This window comes from Cucurbita pepo, chromosome 9 (genome assembly GCF_057944985.1).
Source record: "Cucurbita pepo subsp. pepo isolate OVF chromosome 9, ASM5794498v1, whole genome shotgun sequence".
In the NCBI taxonomy this organism is placed as follows: Eukaryota; Viridiplantae; Streptophyta; class Magnoliopsida; order Cucurbitales; family Cucurbitaceae; genus Cucurbita; species Cucurbita pepo.
The window spans coordinates 350075-369325 of record NC_141806.1 but is presented as its reverse complement, the minus strand read 5'-3'; the positions used below and the strand labels follow the sequence as shown (position 1 = coordinate 369325).

At 34.6% G+C, this 19251-nt stretch overlaps 4 protein-coding genes, 1 long non-coding RNA gene and 1 pseudogene across 7 annotated transcripts; 3 read left to right on the top strand and 3 right to left on the bottom strand.

Annotated features, from left to right (window-relative positions):
- Positions 1 to 1219: 1219 nt before the first annotated feature.
- LOC111802176 (uncharacterized) lies at positions 1220 to 1918 on the bottom strand. Its single transcript, XM_023686442.2, has one exon. The coding sequence runs from the start codon at positions 1894 to 1896 to the stop codon at positions 1375 to 1377; it is 522 nt and encodes a 173-aa protein (XP_023542210.1). The 5' UTR covers positions 1897 to 1918; the 3' UTR covers positions 1220 to 1374.
- Positions 1919 to 1940: 22 nt separating this feature from the next.
- Positions 1941 to 4039, top strand: LOC111801350 (heavy metal-associated isoprenylated plant protein 12-like). Its single transcript, XM_087126932.1, has 3 exons — positions 1941 to 1993; positions 2748 to 2914; positions 3715 to 4039. The coding sequence occupies exons 1-3, from the start codon at positions 1941 to 1943 to the stop codon at positions 3963 to 3965; spliced, it is 471 nt and encodes a 156-aa protein (XP_086983058.1). The 3' UTR covers positions 3966 to 4039.
- A 199-nt stretch (positions 4040 to 4238) lies between these two features.
- LOC111801590 (transmembrane protein, putative (DUF3464)) lies at positions 4239 to 5160 on the bottom strand. The gene has a single exon (XM_087126661.1). The coding sequence runs from the start codon at positions 5089 to 5091 to the stop codon at positions 4519 to 4521; it is 573 nt and encodes a 190-aa protein (XP_086982787.1). The 5' UTR covers positions 5092 to 5160; the 3' UTR covers positions 4239 to 4518.
- Positions 5161 to 5729: 569 nt separating this feature from the next.
- On the top strand, positions 5730 to 9714 carry LOC111801723 (uncharacterized; annotated as a pseudogene). The gene is made up of 10 exons (XR_015422461.1): positions 5730 to 5762; positions 5953 to 6167; positions 6453 to 6588; positions 6802 to 6965; positions 7068 to 7231; positions 7332 to 7384; positions 7498 to 7627; positions 8127 to 8243; positions 8413 to 8470; positions 8758 to 9714. The product of XR_015422461.1 is annotated as an uncharacterized LOC111801723 (transcript).
- Positions 9715 to 9934: 220 nt separating this feature from the next.
- On the top strand, positions 9935 to 11643 carry LOC111801722 (uncharacterized). The gene is made up of 2 exons (XR_015422360.1): positions 9935 to 10374; positions 10454 to 11643. It is a non-coding gene; the product is annotated as an uncharacterized LOC111801722 (long non-coding RNA).
- A 552-nt stretch (positions 11644 to 12195) lies between these two features.
- Positions 12196 to 19121, bottom strand: LOC111801721 (uncharacterized protein At3g49140). 2 transcript variants are annotated; one of them, XM_023685838.2, is made up of 11 exons: positions 18931 to 19121; positions 18039 to 18135; positions 17160 to 17379; positions 15844 to 15946; positions 15673 to 15740; positions 14786 to 15001; positions 14580 to 14705; positions 14123 to 14437; positions 13601 to 13753; positions 12929 to 13024; positions 12196 to 12358 (listed from the first exon to the last, which is right to left on the bottom strand). In XM_023685838.2, the coding sequence occupies exons 1-11, from the start codon at positions 18998 to 19000 to the stop codon at positions 12284 to 12286; spliced, it is 1539 nt and encodes a 512-aa protein (XP_023541606.2). In that variant the 5' UTR covers positions 19001 to 19121; the 3' UTR covers positions 12196 to 12283. The 2 variants fall into 2 exon arrangements, with proteins under 2 accessions (XP_023541606.2, XP_023541608.2); XM_023685840.2 differs by lacking the exons at positions 17160 to 17379; positions 18039 to 18135; positions 18931 to 19121 and adding an exon at positions 16633 to 16781 and having other exon boundaries at positions 15844 to 15960.
- Between the last annotated feature and the right edge of the window lie 130 nt (positions 19122 to 19251).

Sequence of the window (19251 nt, the reverse complement as noted above, 5' to 3'; positions counted from 1 at the left end):
GTGGCTTGAAGATTGGAGGGAAAGAAGGGAACCGTTATGTGGGGAATGAAAAGGAGTTCCCTTATCAATGGGAAGACACGTGTCGATTGATGCCTCGGTGGCTTTAAAAAGTGGTTTTGTGGAAGATATTTTTATTGGGACCTACACGCTCGAATTTGTACCACCCATCAAATCTTATCTTTTTCTCAGCTTCGCGCAAATGGTCCGCAGTAATTTTATTTGATTTACGCTCTCGAAAGTTCTACACAATCTTTAATTTTACCGTCTCAAACACGGAAATTTACCCAGGCCTAAATATGGGTAGTTTTCAATATTATATACGAAACGAATATTGGATTTTGAGGAGGAAAATGACGTGGATTTATAAAAATTATATTTTAAGGAGGGGAATTAATTCATTGAAATCATCATTTTATTATTTTTGTTTTTTTTTTCTTCCTCCACTTATTTGTTTTTTTTATTTTTCGGTTCTTTACCTTTTCTTTTTCTCTTTCTTTTATTTTCTTCGTTGTTTTTTAAATATGATATTTTTCAAAAAAAAGAATCCATTATTTAAATTTAGTTTCAATTATGGTAGAATAAGTGAAATAAATTAACTACATTTAATTTTTAAAATATAAAATAATTAATTTTTCATACTCATTCGTACAATTTTGAATACCTAAAAGTAAAGCATATAACATATTATATATAATAACATTCATATAACATACTATTTATAGAAACAAAATGTTAAGAACATTATAAAAAAACAAAACAAAATGTTAAGAACATTAAAAAAAAACTGGGTCATGAATTTATAATCGCCAGCATAACTTATACTTGGTTGATGAGTCATTCCTTAAAAAACCATTTCTTAAATTAACCCAATGTAACTTTTATCATCCAACACCCCTAAATTCTTATGTGTGATTATTTGGTGTTAAATTCTTATTTCATCCCACATCCCACACCTGATTTGGGGTTGAATTCTTATTTGAGTCGTAAGACAGGTGTTGAATTCTTATTTGAGTCCTAAGACCTGAATCCTTAGATACCATGAACATGGCTCTGATACCAATGTTAGACGAATGGCTCTGATACCAATGTTAGACGAACACGCTCTTCATAATAGCGTGTTCATAATAGTATAATATTGTCCACTCAAAAAATAAGCTCCCCTTTTGAAGCCCAAAAGCTTCCTTCCTAGTCCTGGTGCCAATAATATTTTTCCAGGTAGTTGGGAAAAAATGGACAAACATTCATACTCCGTGATACCAAATTTACAAAGGTAACTAAATTCTTACTGAGATTACATGCACACAGTGGCTTCTCGACGATTTATTTCTTAATTACAAAGAGTCGAAGTAAAAATCACCACCGCCGACTATAATTTCAGTTCGAAGCCGGATCGACACCGACGGACCTGAGCGTCTCAGTACGGTGGCGATGAGCATAAGCATCGCCGAGTTGAGGATCGTAAGGAACGCGATAATTGCGTAATTTCTCGAGTTCCTGAACGTGAGCCACTTTTCTGAAGAACGATTTAGCGAAGAACTTCTCAGTCTCCTCCGCCACGTGCTCTGGCTCTGCCACCTCCGGAATCGTCTCTCTGCGCTTCTTCCGAACGGAAACGGACGGCGAATGAGCCAACTGCTGCTTCGCCGTGTGCAATCCGAGGGCTACAGAAAGCGCAATCAGACCGATCGCCACATAGACGGGGACAAAATCGCCGGCTCGTGACGCCTTCGGCTTGCTCTGTTGCTGCTGGTAATTCTGATCGAATCGTGAGAAATCAGCCGCCGGCGCGTATGATTTCATCCTCGCCTCCGTCGCCGTAGCATATGACTTGGGGCTTTTATTCACAGTTCTGAAGCTATTTGCTGCCAATCGAGTTGCCAAATACCTGAACGCCATTTTTCGTTACGATGGACGATGTAAAACCTTGATGAGGATCGATGATGGATGAAAGTGACCGTGCCCGATTTTATAGGGACGGAGAAATTAAGAGACGGTTCTGGAACCATGGGGAGGCCGCTACCGAGAGAAGAAGACGATATACGTGTCGGCTGAATAGAGAGGACACGTTTCATGGAAGTCTCTTGAAGTTGCCGAGTGTAACTTTTTTTTTTTTCATTCATTTCTTTATTATTATTATTATTATATTACCTTTATTAAAAAAGAGTTAAATTTTAATTAATTTATTAGGGACAATTTTAAAATTTACAAGATGTGTGATTTTGCTTTGAAATTGATAGTAACATTCAATAATAAACATTTTTAATTAAGAGATAAAAAAATCATGAATGAAAAGGACAAGTGGTTTTTTTTTTTTTTTTTTTTTAAATAATTGTGAAATATGAGAAAATAGTTTGACCCAAAGGACACTGCAGATTAAACTTAAACCAAACGACGCGTCGACAACTACAATGTTATCCACCAAAATGCCAATAAGAAACAGAGTTTGGTTTTTGTCTGCTCGAATTGCTTCAAGCATTTACAATTTCTCTATAAAATATCTTCCTTTTATTATTAGTCATTGATATCATTCAGTAGTTTGCTTCTAAATCTTCTGCAACTCTCTCTCTCTCTATGGAAGCGAAGGTTAGAAACCCGGTTTTGTTAATTTTAATTTATAATTTTTTAGCAAATATATACAATTATGTCTTGATTCTTCAATTTTACTTGGCAAATATTCTTCAATTATATTAGGAAATGAAAATCGTGCATTAAATAATTTATTTGAAAGGAATATTTTTTTTATTAAGGAATCCAATTGGTACAAAATTGAATAAGAATATTTCGAAAATATGGATTGAAATAGGTTGCCTCTTAAAGAATATTGGTTTTTGTGGGCAGAAAATAGTGCTGGAAATAACGCTCTACAATGAAGATGACAAGAAAAAAGCCATGACTATAGTTTCTAAACTACCAGGTAATATAATCAATGTAAATTTTTATTTTTATTTTAATTTAAGCAATTATACGGTTAAAGTATCGCCCTCCTTATAAACCCATGATCATTCCCTAAATTAGCCTTAGGCGAACCTCCCGTTCGAACAAAGTGCGCCTCCCCTTAATGAGGATTTACCAATCTATTGGCACGACTAAGTTCAGGGACTCTCCACAATGGTATGATATTCTCCACTTTTAGCATAGGCTCTCATGGCTTTCCTTTGGGATTCCCTAAAAGGCCTCGTACTAATAGAGTTAGTATTCCTCACTTATAAACCCATGATCATTCCCTAAATTAGCGGACGTCGGACTTTCATCATCCACCACAAGGAATTTAGTTTTTTAAAACTTTTCATATTTTAATTCTCTAATTATAAGATTTTTTTAATGAAGTTAAAAAATATATATATTTTCATAATTATATCACTAATATAGTTTAAAAAAAATATATGAAATGAAAGATTAAAAATTCTGATATGAGGTAGGAGATTCAAATCATTTTTACTAATCACTAGATATTATTTTAGTTAAATAACTCATAACACAGTATTATAATAATAATAATAATTTATGATTAAATTAAGTTAATATTTTTTTCTTCTTTAAATTAGGTTTATAATTTCCATATAATACACCGATAGAAAATGCAATTAAAATTATTAGAGCAATAAAAGGAGAATAAAATTTATATTAAAGATATATATATATATATATATATATATATATATATATATATATATATATATATATATATATATTTTTTTTTTTTTCTGGGGGTAGGGGTGAGTTCAATTTCAATGGAAATGAAAGAAAAGAAAATGACAGTGATCGGGGAAGTTGATCCAATATGCATGGTGCGAAAACTAAGAAGGTTTCGTCGAACACAAATAATCTCAGTGGGGCCACCAAGAGAAGAGGAGAAAAAGAAGGCCGAAGATAAAATTGAAGAGGTTCTCAACTACTACAGATATAATGTTCCATCTTATTGGGTTCAACCATATGAACAGCCTCCTTCTTGTGTTATTTCTTAGCAAGGATTTAAATATCCCATTACTTAATTTAAAGTTATAATATATATATATATATAATATGTATTCTCTATTAAGATGTAAACAATATTGTAAAATAAAGTAAATGTAAACAATATTGGTGAAATTATAAATTATGAAAAGTCTCCATTGAATATGTTTTAATAAATTAATATTTATCATTTTATGGTATTAGAAATATCAATTAAATAAACAAACATTTCAAATTTGATGAATTCTTGAAAGAAAAATATCAATTTTTATTAATAATGTTTGAGAATTTAAAATTATATCAATTAATTAATTCTAATATATTATTTAAATTGATTACCCTAGAGTACTCTTTTTCTCCCAATCAATGCCAGAACGATACGGCGACGTTTTTGAGAAGGAAACAGCGCGTGAGTGGCATTTTAATGATTGTAATAATACGACGACGTTTGGTAAGGAATCAGCGCAATTATATAGACATTTATGCAGTTTTGTCTACGTTACCGGTATTTCAACGGAGCAGACTTGTCCGGAATATGATATCTTCGTAACCAAACAGAGCAAATTAGTTTCCTCCACGATTGGCTTCGTCTTCCTCCTTCCACATCTCAACCCAATTCTTCTGCGCCTCATCCCATCCAAACAGAGTCCCTTCCTTCTCCGGATCCAAACTCGTCGACAGCGTCCCGTAAGCGATTCCCATCGTCGAAGCTCCAAATGTCAAGAAAATCGTCAAGAACGGCAGCCAAATTGGAACATGCCAAAGTTTCTGCTCATGGACCGCCTCTAAGATCTTCACCAATGTCACGCCGAACGCCATCGGAACTCCAACGAAAGCCAAGATTCTCGTTATGATCCTCTTGGCTACGGCCTCCGGAATTTCATCGTCGTCGCCGCCGCCGCCGTCTCTGCTATTGTTTTGGCCGGAAGGTTTTTTCACGGCGGTTTCTCTGTCTTTCGCTGTTGCCGGAGAACCTGTGAAACCCTTGGCGTTTAGTTGGATCTGGCCTCGGGATGTTCTTGTGAAAATTCTGAGATTCTTCGTGGTCGTTGAGTCATCGATTCGGCTTCTCTGTTTCCATGGCGAAGGCTTCGAGAGGTCGAGAGCGTGCCGGAAGGAACACACCAGAGCTCTCATGGCGACTTGGTTCTTTTAATTGGCTTCACTTAATTTTATTGCCGGAAATCTTATCCGAAAGCGTTTTCTTATGAAATGGACGGTGGCGCTTCCTCATCGAAAAGATATTTTTTACATTTGATATTCGCATTTTATTGGATTTTTTATTTCCTCTTTTCTCGATGATTTTATCGATTTTATTTATTTATATTTTATTAATTGTTCATAATAATGAAAATTTAAATGCCAATATTGTTCTAATTTTATATTTATTATGTTAATATGTGTTTTTTTTCAGTACTTAAAAGGTAGTTTACACTTATTAATTCAAATATTAGGTTTTCCTTTATTTTGATTCAAACATTTAGATTCATTTGTAAATGATATAGATCAATTATTTTGAATTATGCATAGTTTTTTTTATTTGTAAAATATTATATTTTTTTAAAGTACAAATAAAATAAAAATCATACGGTAAATAAAGCATATTTTATATGAATAAATGAAATGATAAGAAAAAATTATATAATAAAATGTATTAAAAGATTAGTTGGTTGATTAACTTGAAGGTACTAACGAGTTGGTTGAAGGTACCGACGAATCGGTTGTCAATATTGTTAGATAGTAAAATTGACTTGAATCTATATAATATATGTTGGATGGACGACAAGTTCATTTTTAAATTAATTAAGGTAAAATCAACTTAATCACTGTTAAATACTATTTCTCGAATAGGGTAATTAATAGAAATTTTTAATATTATTTTTATAAATATTTATTTAATAGAATTGGAAAATTTGGAGTCCTTTAATTTCTACCTAAAAACAACGGTTAAAACATGACGTGGCTAGTTTCATTCATATCCGCGCGCGGAAGGTTTAGGGTGGAAAGGTCATTTCGGCGGGAAGAAAAACGAAACACCAATTCGTTTCATTTATATCCGTGCGCGGCTCATTCCGAAACATAATCAGAATTATTTTTCAAAAGAGGAGAGAAGAAAAATGCGGAAGACGAGGGAATCCACAGAGTTCAATCGTGAAGGACGACGTCGATCCATCGTTTGAATGCTTCAAGTGCGGCGTTTCTCCTCCTCGTAAGTTCTGTTTCTCTAATTTTAATTCGAGTTTCTACAACCTAGGCAGCCATGCGAGCTCTGCGAAACAATGTACTGCGAATCTCATTTTTAGACACAATTGAATTTCACTGTGAAGCATTTGTAATTATTGTAGAAAAACTACTAGATTTTGTAAACTGGAATTTCGATAGAGGAGCAATGTTATAGGTCGAGTTTCTGCTGTGATTTGGTGATCAGCATGGATGTTCTTTGTTTCTGTATTTTCTGCATCTGATTATGTGCGGTTATCCATCCTGTTTCTGTTCAGAATCTTCTGTGAGAGGAAAAAAGAAAGAAAATGTAAATTGAAGCCTGAGAGTTCAGCAAGCTTTGAGACTCCAGTTTCTGATTCAGTTAAAGAAATACAGGACAACGCAACGAACGGCCAAGATTTCATGGAAAAAGTAAGTCGTTGTTTTCTGGATGGCGGAGTTTGCTTGAATGCCATTAACTTATTCTTCACATGCTTATTCTAGTATTTCAGCTGTCTAATGAAGTTCAGAATTCGTTGAGCTAATGACGCGCCTGAAACAGCTTGATTATTGTGTGTGTGTTTTTTTTTTTTTTTTTTTTTTTTTTTGGCGTTGCTTGACAAAACTATAGTTATCACGATTCAGTTTGGTTTGACAAGTAAAGCAAAAGGTTCTAGTTCTAAGAAGTTCTCGCCAGTCTTTGTTTATAATTCACCTAGAGGCGTACCTCCGAGGAGGCCATCTAGTTTGTGGAGATTATTGCTTGAAATTCGTGTCGAGCTTTCTGAACAAAGTAGATTCAAGTTAAGGTATATTTAGGTTTCATCAAATCTCTCCCATTCCTCTTCCTGTTTCACCATCATTCCACTTCTCGATGATTCCATTCGACATTTCTGGTATCTATTAAGTAGTGAAGTTTGCAATGAAGTTTGCGGTGAAGTTTGGACCACATTTCCTAGACAAGAAGAAGCTATGAAGTTTGCAAGAGAGCACACAGATGTTCATATTTTAGTTATCAAGATCACTTTAATGAACAAAGTAGATTTCTAGTTTGATCACACAGCAAGTTTTGGAAACGTTATCAAATTTTAATAATACTTCGAGTAGAAAAATTACTTTGCCATCAGCCTAGCAAACGCTTCTGATGTCGTTTTAACTACGTTCTTAATTAATTTCAGGTACAAAAGCATGGATTCAAAATTTCGCCACCATTAAATTGATTCAAGAGGTGAGCTGAAAATTTTTGAGTCAATGTGCCGATCATGTGATTGGATCTGTGCGAATCGTGTGCTCTTTTCTTTTTTCTACTGCACTTTCTCACTGTTCTATTCCAACGTTCAGGTTGCTCCGCGTCATCTTTACTTTGATATCAGTTGATTCCTAGATATCAGTTGTTCTAGAAGCCTCAAATTGAAAGTATTCGATTCAAGGAAGCTTTGACTGGACACTAGAGCTTGATTCCTCAAACAAGGTATATTTAGCAACAATTGGATTTAGGCTTCATCTTCTTGTCACTTATGTTATTTCTTTATTATCTCTTGAAATGTATACTTAATAGGTGAAACTAGGTTCTTGTAATTTCCTTTCTTTTATTTTATTTTTTAGACATCGCATAGCTCAAATTTTCTTGGTATTAGTATAACATATCATTTTTATCCTTTTTATTAGTAACAAGTTCATAATAGTTAACAGGATTATTTCTGGTAATTCTACAGGAATATGATTACTTCATTTCTTAAAGAAAATTATTTTTGCTAGACAAGTTCAGATTAAAAGTATATATATAATTTTGGTTTCCGACAGAAAAGAGGAAGTTGAAGGCACTTCGTAGTCATCATTATTTAGAATTTTGCCAAAACTTTTCCACTATTGGAGAGATTGTTTTACTCAACTTCTTAAGAAAGTATTTGCGCAGGATACATTATTCTGAGAAGAATCCTATTATTTACCTTGTACATATTTAATCGTAGTGTGAGGAAGACATGTTCGTGGCATCCTTGGTCTGCAACGTCGATGCTGAGTGTGAGAAACTTCTGGTTTGCGACACGGAATTACACTGCGTAAAGACATTGCAATTTGATATGGAGGTACGATCAAGCTGAGTATCAATTTAGTTATGAAGCTGCTTTGAACAGTCCATGACATGTCGATTATACCTTTCAAATTGAATTATCTTATAAATCCAAATGTCTCGTACCTTTATGTTTGATTTTAGTTATTCAACATTTGTTTACCTTTGAGGTTCTCTGGCCGCAGGAGATATGTAATTTTGGACGGTTTGTTGAATCAGCTGCCTCAACCGGAAATGTATCAGGTAATTTGCCTGTATGAAAACCCCATGGGATAGACAAGTTTTGTACTTCGTGCGATCTACTTTCTCTGGTTGTTCTTTTTCTTTAAATCATCTGAGAATTTACTCAGATCATCCATGTTTTCATCGTTCATTGATGTATGTTGTCGACCTTACGACGGCTGTCTATTACCAAAAGTGTCACGATCCAGATTGTGGAGGTGCTCAAATAAAACTTAATTGTCAAAAAATTTTTTTTTGGAAAAATATTTATTTGCAGCCATTGCTTAATTGAACTTATCACTCTACAGGTTACCGATCTCCACTGCGTCCAAGTCCAATTGATGCCATTCCTAATCCTCGGGTCTCCACGGATTCAGAACAGATATCAAATGGCATAGAGTCGTCCAACTGATGCCATCTTCGTGCATGCGTTTCCAACTCGCGAGCAGCTACGTTTCGTATGCAAGGTAAGCAAAAATCCCTGAACGCCTAATTATTTCCTGAACTCTTTGATATTGTCCATAGTTAATTGAGCTTAAGAGTCAAATTGTTCTGCTCCCCTCTCTAAGCTCCACACCATTAGAGAATCGGTTTTATTAACACAAATAGGATAAATGTCTATCTCGATCGCTATTAGCCATGGTTCGAAACAGTAATTTTTACAAAAGCTTGACATAAATTTGTTACATTCAAAAGCGTCGCTATAGTAAATTAGCCCCCCACCTTTTGAAAATGAAAACTCAAGATATTACTAAATGTTAAAACTACCAGTTTTTCTTCCAATTTCATTCTCTTCTCTAATTAAGCTGGTAAAATTGTGGTACAGCGGAAGGTTTTTAGTCTTAGTTGATATACACAAATGAAGAATAGGAAAAGGGAGGAAGAAGGAGGGGGTTACTGCCACCGTGAGTGTGGTGAGTAGAAAGAGAGAGTGAGTTAGTGAAAGGAGAGAGTAGTTTTTTTTTTTTTTTTTTTTTTTTTTCATGTTAATTTAAATTAATTTAAATAAGTTGAGAGCCTTTTTTTAAACCTATTTCTCAAAATTTGTACCTTTTTTAATTTTCAAATCTATAGTTTGCATCTAAATATTATAAATTTATAATCAATAGATTTTTTTTCCAATTTTTTTTTTTAGTGTTAAATAGGTTCCGTCTTTTTTTTATCTTTTAAAATTCCCCACAAAATAAAAAATTTTCTTTTACAAGAATCTTTGCTTGTCTGATAAGTTTGTGAGTTTTAGGTGGAAAGTATTTAAGCCCAAAAGACGAAACAAATCTCTCAAAGAACATAAAAAGTAGATCTCCCATGTTTATCACCAAAGAAGCTTTTTGGCTCAAAGAACATAAAAAGTAGATCTCCCATGTTTATCACTAAAGAAGCTTTGGACTCCATTCTTTCCCACCAAAATCCAAAGCGAACACTTCCTATCCCCTCTCCCGATCGTCTCCCCCACAATTTCCAGCCCAATGCGTCAAAGCCTCGCCGTTCAGCCTCATTCCTCTCCTCCTCATGCTCTTTTGGTTTTCTTCATCATCTCTTCCCTACAATAGACGTCAAAGTTGTGACCCATTTCCCCCAAAATTCCGCCATAAGCTCACCTGCAACTCATACAAGCTACTTGCACTTTTGCTCCACCACCTGCAAACTCTAGCCTCCATGGACGGCACTACCTTGACTCTTTACAGAACCTCGCGTCTCTGGTTTAGCTGCAAAATATTAGATAGCCCTGGTAGCAGCGTCATGCTTATGGTGCGTGTGGGTGCTTTGGGACCCCATTAGATCCGGTGTGAAGAAAGTGACTATTTGGAACAGAACGGAGGAAAGGGCAAAAAATGCAGGGCTGGACGGGGTCTTCTTGAAGAGTTGTGGAACTCTGGATCGTGCAATTGTGTGTGCAACCAACTCAGAGCTTCCTCTGATGAAAGGTATTTTATCCCATATTATAATTTTTAGTGTATTCGCTTCTGTCGCCTGTGGACTTGTATGTCTCTAACTTCGGATTAGTAAGATCGCATGAAGTCGAATTTGGAGCTTCTTGTTCGAATCTGATGGGATTGATTAACGGGGGGTTGGTGAGAAGAAGGAATAGGTAGGAAATAACTGCGTTCAGATCTGTTGTTGGCTCTGCAATGGCGGACCTTGTTGCGAGAGGAGCATCTGAGAGTTTTTCAAGCTTCCTTTCATTAACAGGTGATTCCTCTTTACTCCTGTTTTCTTGCTTGGTCTTCTGTTTAATTTTGAACTGGACGACCAATTTAGATTAAATCCTTTAATAGAAAATAAAAAATGATTAAAGGATTTAATCTAAATTGGTCGCTTTCATGTTTTTGATATAAATCCTTTAAACAAATTAAAGTTTTCTTTTTCAACTTTCATGTTTTAAAAGTGTTTAATGAGATTTTGACTGCTTTTTTACTATTTTAAAATTTATTGGTCTATTGAGTTCATAATTGAAATTTTATAAATTTATTAAACATAAAATTTAATTTTGTATTGTATCTTATAGATCAGTTATTTTAAAAATCAAAATTACAAAATAAGCCTTTTGAAGTATAAGGATTATCAAGCTTTCTAATTTGATATCTGTTATTCATTTTAAAGTTGACCTACAAATGACTTAGTTTCCCAATTTAGATTAAATCCTTTAATAGAAAATCAAAAATGTTTTTTCAGAGATATTTTGGGAGATTTGTTAAATAGAAATAGGAGGACCGTGAGTGGAAATTTTTAAATAAATTAAAGTTTTCTTTTTCAATTTTCATGTTTTAAAAGACGACATTTTGACTGTTTTTTACTATTATAGGCCTATTGAGTTCATAATTGAAAATTTATAAATTTATTAAACATAAAATTTAATTTTCTATCTTATAGACCAGTTATTTTAAAAATCAAAATTACAAAATAAGCTTTTCGAAGTAAAAGGATAATCAAGCTTTCTTATTTGATATATATTATTCATTTTAAAGTTAACCTACAAATGACTTAGTTTCTTAAATTCTTTGGAAGTTTAAATTCAATATCAAGAACCAAAATGAGGGTGTAAAAATAGGGACAATTTAATTTAACCCACCCAAAATATTAATTAATATATTGAATAATTTAATTTTAATACATGTTGGATAATCATTTTGTTTTTTTTAATTATTGTTTATAAAAATTAAACTTATGAAGTTCATACAATTCCTTGCTTATCACCTATTATTTAAAACTATTTAAAAAAAATTAAACTAAAATTTCAAAACTAAAAAAATGATCTTTTAAAGTCTTCAGATTATTATCTCAATTTATTTTTGAATTTTTGACATATAACTGAAAAATTAACAAAATGTTGATAATGATTGGTTGTCTATTAGTCTGTTTAATTATCTACCCAATCATATTTAACTCAATCAAAATTAGTTCAACAAACATAATAGTACCAACAAGAACTAAATAAAGATTACAAATGATGACTAAATAGACGTATTCAAAGCTAGAAAAAAAATATATATATATATTTAAAATATTTTTTTTACCCAAAACAACATGACCTAAGAGAATGGGAGGGAAAGCAGGCTCCATGGCAGTCTAACATTAGATTAATTAACATTTCTAATCTAATAGATTATAAAAGAAATTCTTAAATTCATAACGGTTTGTTAATTTGCTAAAGGTTAATATCCTTCATGATTAATCGCTTAAAAACGAGCAAGCGCTTGAAATCAAGGATTAAAAAGGGAACGTAAAACAGCAGGCAAGAGAGGACATTTGGAAGAGGCCAAATTCATAGTAATTGAAGAATGATTGCTTATTTGCAATCGCCGGATCCATAATATAATCCAATGAATTAACAATTTAGAACAAATTTACCTGCATTCTCTGGAAAAGCAAGTCGTTCAACTGTTTTTCTGCGCTTAACTCAGAGGTTGCCTGAACAGATAAAACAAACTAACTGGTTAAGGTTCAGTAATAAAGCATTTTCCTGCAAACATAAGTTCATTAGAACCATAAGCTTTACGCCTAAGCAAGTTTTCATCAAAAGATTAAACAAAATATATGTCAAAACTTCTTTCTCTGTAATTTGTTTCCTTACTTCGAAAGGTTATATATGTAAGAAGTTCAAATGAGTAAATTTACTTTGAAAGGTTATATTGTTGCAACCTAGTATGATGAAAGAAACTGGACCAAAATATTAGAGGGCTCACTAAATTGTTTTCGCAAACAATTAAATATTCTAGCAGAAACGAGGTGTATCCGTTTCGAAAACATGGCAACAACGTCGAAATATTCACTACTTTACAAATAGAGAAAAACCACATGAAGGTTCATCAAACCACATTACGTTAAATATATTGGACCTACTAATTATATTACCAATAATTTGCAGATGCATGGTTAATCTGTCCTTGCTTCTTTAGTAATCATATCTACTAGTGATCAATCCAGAGGAAACAGGAGAAGAAGAAGAAAAGGAGAGGAAAAAGGTGGTAGTTGACTTACTCGTGTATCAAATGCAAACCGCAATGTTTGGACCTGAGTTCCGGAGCAAACCCTCACGTCAAATCCAATTGAATCTATACCATTAATTACAGCCTCCTGCAAGTATTCATTGAAGACCAGTGGCCTAAATCATCGTGAACATGATTATAATCTGCGTACCCTATTTATTGAACTAAAAATGAAGAAACTAAAAGAACTAAAGATGGGTTATTGGGCCTTGGGGAAATCTTAAAGTAGAAGATTCCCCCCAACACAACTCGAAATGGAGCACGTTCTGTGAATTCTATTATAGGCAATGTTCAAATTCATGTTGAGAACTATCCAAAAGTGAATACTAAATTCCAGAAACTCTACTTTGGTTCATGACATCACAAAAGTACACGACCTAGAAAATTTATATCTATGTTATACCCAATTAAAGAAAGCATCCTCTCGGAACTTTGCAGGCTAATTGACTTTTTGGATGATCACAGTTTTGAAAAATAACCATAAAATGAAGAATTGTATGAAACAAATGAAGTACGGTATGACTATAGAATAAAATCATGTGAAGATTTAAATAAAAACAATAACCTGAACAGCCCTTTTGGAAAATGCAAAGTAATAATTCAGAGATTAAAACAAATATATTGATGAAAAATCGAATAATTTTTAAGTAAGTTTATACGTTACCTCAACCTGAATGCCCTTGCATCTCCAACAGAGAGATTTGAGCGCTTGTGTGGTCTTTTCTCCACCTTCTCTTAAACGAGAAATAATTTTATCTGCTGAGTGCGCAATTGCATCAGGTTGAGCCTGCATGAGGTCTTCTATTTCAACGTTGCTCTGGGAGGAAGGTAAAGGAATGAATATTTGTCAGTAGCAACCAGAAGCAGATCCAAGTAGACATCTTTAGGCTCAAACAGCATAGCGTTCACAAAAGTGGGGAGATCTATGTTGTTGGGATTGAACAGTTATGCCCCATAAACTATCTACATAATCCGGAAAGCTACTGACAGTTCCAGGAAGTGCTGGTTTTCTTTCATAGATACCCTTAATATTGCAAAATCATGGTCAAATATATAATTATATAATCAGAAATTAATGTCGTTAACTTTTTAAAAAGAAAATCTATAATGCTGTTTTGAAAACATGCTTCAATGAGAAAAAGAAACCGAAGACAAACTGAAAAATGAAAATAGAGATCAAACATACTGGATGTGAATGTCCTGTAAATAGCTGAACTTTTGTCATCTCCAGTCGGTAAAATGAAACCTCGTTCATTGGAATATTATCATCCAATCCATTGGATGAGCTAGATTCATGACCATGATTATCAGTCCTACCATGATTCTCAAGGTTATCTTCAAGTTTCTGAGCCTCGTTTATGTCGCTGTTACTAGAGTGACGGCTGGATAGATGTCTCTGGATAACAGAACGCTCTTCCCTGCGTGTAGGTCTTAAGGCCCCTTGAATCACTAAAGTTGCTGGGGGCTGCTCCATCCAATCGATAGGATCATCTGATGCAGCCTAAAATGCATAACAAGCACTAAAAAGTTGATAACACGTAATTAAGTCTATGGATATCAGCATAGACAGAGTTAGACAAAAACTCGCAAGTTATTGTTGTCTCAGCGAAAAAAAAGTCAATTAATCCATCATAAATCATTACCTCTGAAAGCTTTTTGGCAAAATGCATTGGATGAGAAGAACGCATTGTCTCCAGTTTTGCCCAATCTCCTGCTGTCTCGTCAGAGTGATTTGGATCATCTTCATCCTCTATGACAGAAACCCAGTCCTGCAGAATGGAGAAACCTTCACGTTCAAACTAAAGGAGCAGAATCCAACAGTAATATTTATTCATTAAATTAGAGAGACCGCATCGTAGTCATCATCTGCATCATCCTCGTCGTCGTCGTCTTCATCATCACCATCACCATCACCATCACCATCACCATCACCATCACCATCATCATCTACTTCATCATTAAGAGCCTCATCATCAAGCTCTTCAAATCCCAAATCGACTTCTGATGGACCAAACCAATTGATCTCATCGATCATTTCCATGGTATCAATGCCAATAAGAACTTGCTGCATCATTAACGCCATCAATGCAAACAGTATTAGGGAAAGTCAATTGATATTATCCTTCTAGAGCTCTTTACTGAATGAAAGTATGTCTGCCTATAAAGAATCTCTTTAGATGCTTGATAGGAAGGGCATAGTGAAAACGCATGATGTAGAAAATGATTTATATATTCACCAGTGATGCAATCATAATGAACGTGTTTAAGCTGAGCACTACACTGAATATCAATGGTCCTACGGCAAAGCTAATGTCGTGAAAGTAATGACAAGGGCATGGTAATACATGAAATCAATAATGAACGTCAAATTTTCTTCCTTCGAACCCTCCCAAATATCAAATCGTGATGTGGAATATATCTATGACCACACGGAATTAAAATCCTGAATTCATGTAGACTGAATCTTCAACTATACCAATAAAAAACAGTTAAGTGACTCCCTCGTTTGACGTAACAAACTGTAACTCAAGAAACAATACAAGTCGAGGTATCTCCCTCGTTTGACGTATATCCTTTGATTCAACAAAATTGACAACATAGCCATCACGACGGAACCTTCACATGCCATGTAAGAGTTCGGAATAATTAAAAACAAACAAATAAACAAGTATTTTGGTTTGAGATGAGATGTGAAAGGGTGATGAAATAAAATTAATACGTAAGCCAAATCCTTACAACAAAGTTATTTTCTGAAGTTAGGTTTTGCATGGCCTCTTCCGTATTCTTCACTTGAAAATAAATATCTGCAATATAGTTAGATAATATAATCAATAAAATAACAGGGAAAGCAGTCAAGGCTTATGTGAGTATAACTGAGGATAATGTACTCTAAAAGACTGGACATACTTCCATGTTCGTCAGTTACATAAGGAAGTTCTGGCCAGATAATGTTTTCCTGAACTTCATCGTTAATCAAACCCACAAACATTAATGTTGCTTTGCTATTTACCTGAACATGGCATGCTATTGAAAATATTAATTATCAAAATTTGTAAGAAATCTGAAGCCATATAACACGCAGAATTACAAAAGCAGCCATGTATTTCAAGTTATAATAACACGCAGAATTACCCAGACACACGGAAATCTCAATCCAAGAGAACAATAGAGAAACAAGCAGAGACAAGGAGATTAGGCATCTCCTTCCTATCCATCAAACATGGTCGATATCCAAAAAGGAGAAATTGTCCCAATATTTGTAAGACTGACCAAAGGGAGGCAACATGCTGTAGCAGCTGACATTCCACATTTTACAACCATGTCCAATATATTAACTACATACGGGAAAGAACATGTTCATAGAAAATTCGCATCTACAAAAACTGGCACTAGCATGTTTGTGGTTGAGGGCAGGGAGAGAGAGGTGGGCTTAGAGAGAAGGATCCAAACACGTAGTTTAAGGTCTCTCTTGAAACCCTGAGGCATAGATGTTACTTTCAATTTAATTTAGTATAAATACAGCTCGTAAGATTTGGTTTCCTTTTCTTCTATATACTTGTTGGTCATGAAACTGAAGTGATGATTGATTAAAAAAAAGTCGCTAAAATTATCATTTTATCCAAGTAAATATATTCTTTCTTCAGATCCAAGAGTAAGGTATTTATCTATGATAAATTTTATTTGTAGTAAAATTACCTAGTACAGCAAAGAGGAGTGTATTTTTAAAATTTCCGAGTATGAGCAGTAAATCATCATTTTCCAAGACATTAGGCAATGAGCTGGCAGCAAGATAGAACACATTCCAAGAACTTGGAGACATAACATCCATGGTACTTTCGTGAGTGAATCCCATTGTTTTACTAAAGAAAAAAAAAAAAAAAAAAAAAAAAGGATCGATTGTTTTTGTTTCTAAGATAATCTTCAATTCAGAAATTTCAAGAATAGCCTTGCCCAAATCAGTACATAAATCTTTATATATACATCTAACTTCATGCACAATGTAGACTAGTGTAGCTGAGTCGACTTTCAGTCTTTGACCTCCATTTTGGTCCTCGAAAACGAGATGGTAAAAGAACATATAATTCAAACTATTGCCATTCCACCGATAAGATTTAATACATAAAGCAGTAATAAAAACAACTTGCCTGCTAGTGATGCATCACACATGTAAAACATCACAAATAAGTATGAAGATTGAGAAGAGCATTAGTATAAACTGATACCTCAATGATTGTTCTACTAGTTTCTGCGGCAGTAGGTCTAACATCCTCGGCATTCTCTGATCTTGATTTCACGAGCTCCTCGGATGGATGATACTGTCTCCTATTTTGTTTAATTGGATCTGACGCAGAGCCCAAATGCTCTGCCGATGCATGAATTCCATTTTTTCTGAAATTGTTCCTTTCCAAGAAGGACTTACTATTAAGGCTTCGGCATCTTTTCCTGCAAGTAAGATATCGGGATTTAGAATTCTAATCATTCATTCCTAATGTCTGAAATTCTGATGCGTGTCCAGACGTTTCCATTGAATTCTGCATATATGTGATTAAATTCGATATTTCCACTTAATAAAGATTGAATCCTTGACTTCGACAGTTTTTACATATCATAAACAGAAAGGAACCATTTGGTTAAGGTTCTCCTTACTGAATAATTATAATATATGTGCATACATAACATGCAAAGAGCACGACTGTGATCGAGTAAGCATCACCATCAGATACACAATCTTTTCAGAAAGATCTCAAACAACGCAGTTGCCTATAATATCAATCCTTCCGATGCTTGCTAATTGCAATTCCATAATGAGAAGACCGCATCTTATAATGGATTCTTAAGATAAAAACGCGCTATCTGAATTATGAATTCTCTCTTGTGGTATTAGGTATGGATCGTAGATTAAATACTTCAAGTATTTGTTAACCATAAATTTTGCGTTCAAATCAGACTTCTACAATATTCAATTTATTGCGATTTCCGCTCAGCGGATATAATTTTAACGGACGCAGGATTAGGAGTCAAGAATCCGCACGTGCATTTCACAAAGAAACTCATCGAACAAATTGAAAAACGGAGAAAAAGACAAGAGCAAGCTCAAGTACCATTGCACGTCGGAAGCGCAAGAATGCAAAAGCCGGCAAAAGCCGCTAGCATGGCCTATATTAGTTACATCCTCCGAAGTCCAAGCTGAACGGTGATCTGTACATGCAAAAAACAAAAAATAAAGAAGAAAAATAGTCTCAGCAAGGAAACTGAGAAAATGCCGGAAAAAATCCATAGAGAACGTCTGTGGAATCTTAAGCTTCATTGCTTAAAATAGAGATCAAGTAAGCAAACAAAACAATTGTTTCCTCTTCCTCTTTCACTTAATAGGAAAAATAATAAAGAAATCTAGTCTCCGGCTCTGAGCTTGGCGTCCGAGAAAATGAGAGAGAACAGCAACAAGAAAGGCAAAGGAATGTGAGCTCCATAGTTTTCAATAGAAATCAAGTAACGCAATAAGAACAATTGTTTCCTCTTCCTCTTTCACTTAAGAGGAAAAATAATAAAGAAATCTAGTCTCCGGCTCTGAGCTTGGCATCCGAGAAAATGAGAGAGAAAACAGCAACAACAAGAAAGGAAAAGGAAAGTGAGCTCCATAGTTTTCAATAGAAATCAAGTAACGCAATAAGAACAATTGTTTCCTCTTCCTCTTTCACTTAATTCGAAAATACAGAAAATAAAAAATAGTCACAGCTTTGCAGCCAAGAAAAATGCAGGAAAAAACGCCAAAAGCTATGGAGTCTTGAGCTCCAATGCATCCAACAGAAAGCAAGTTGTTAAGTAATCGACAAATCGTTTTCCTCTCTCCTTCTTAGAATTCGAGCAAAAGCATTATGCAGCACAGAAAGTTTAGTTCATCCTCGAAAGTAACGGCAGCGGAGAGAGAGAGAGAGAGAGAGAGAGAGAGAGAGAGAGAGAGAGAGAGAGAGAGAGAGAGAGAGAGAGAGTTACGAGACAAAGCGGAGGAATAGCAGAAGTTGGCGCCGGCGGGGAATCGCACGGCCAGAGCAGTTTCGATCATTCTCTCAACTTCTCTTTTTCCTTGGTAATGCGCTATTGCAGTAAGTGATCCACAGGCATTTTCTCAAAGAAGTTGTGCGTTAGGATGAGGTACACTGCTCTTCTTCTTGGCATCACATGGAAAATATCCTGGGCGGAAATAAATATGCCATTACCGTACGAGCGGACCAATCGTCTTATGGCATTCAGGTCAGGCCCAATTGTATCAATCTATTGGGCTTTGACGATATGCAGCCCATTATCTCTCTCTCT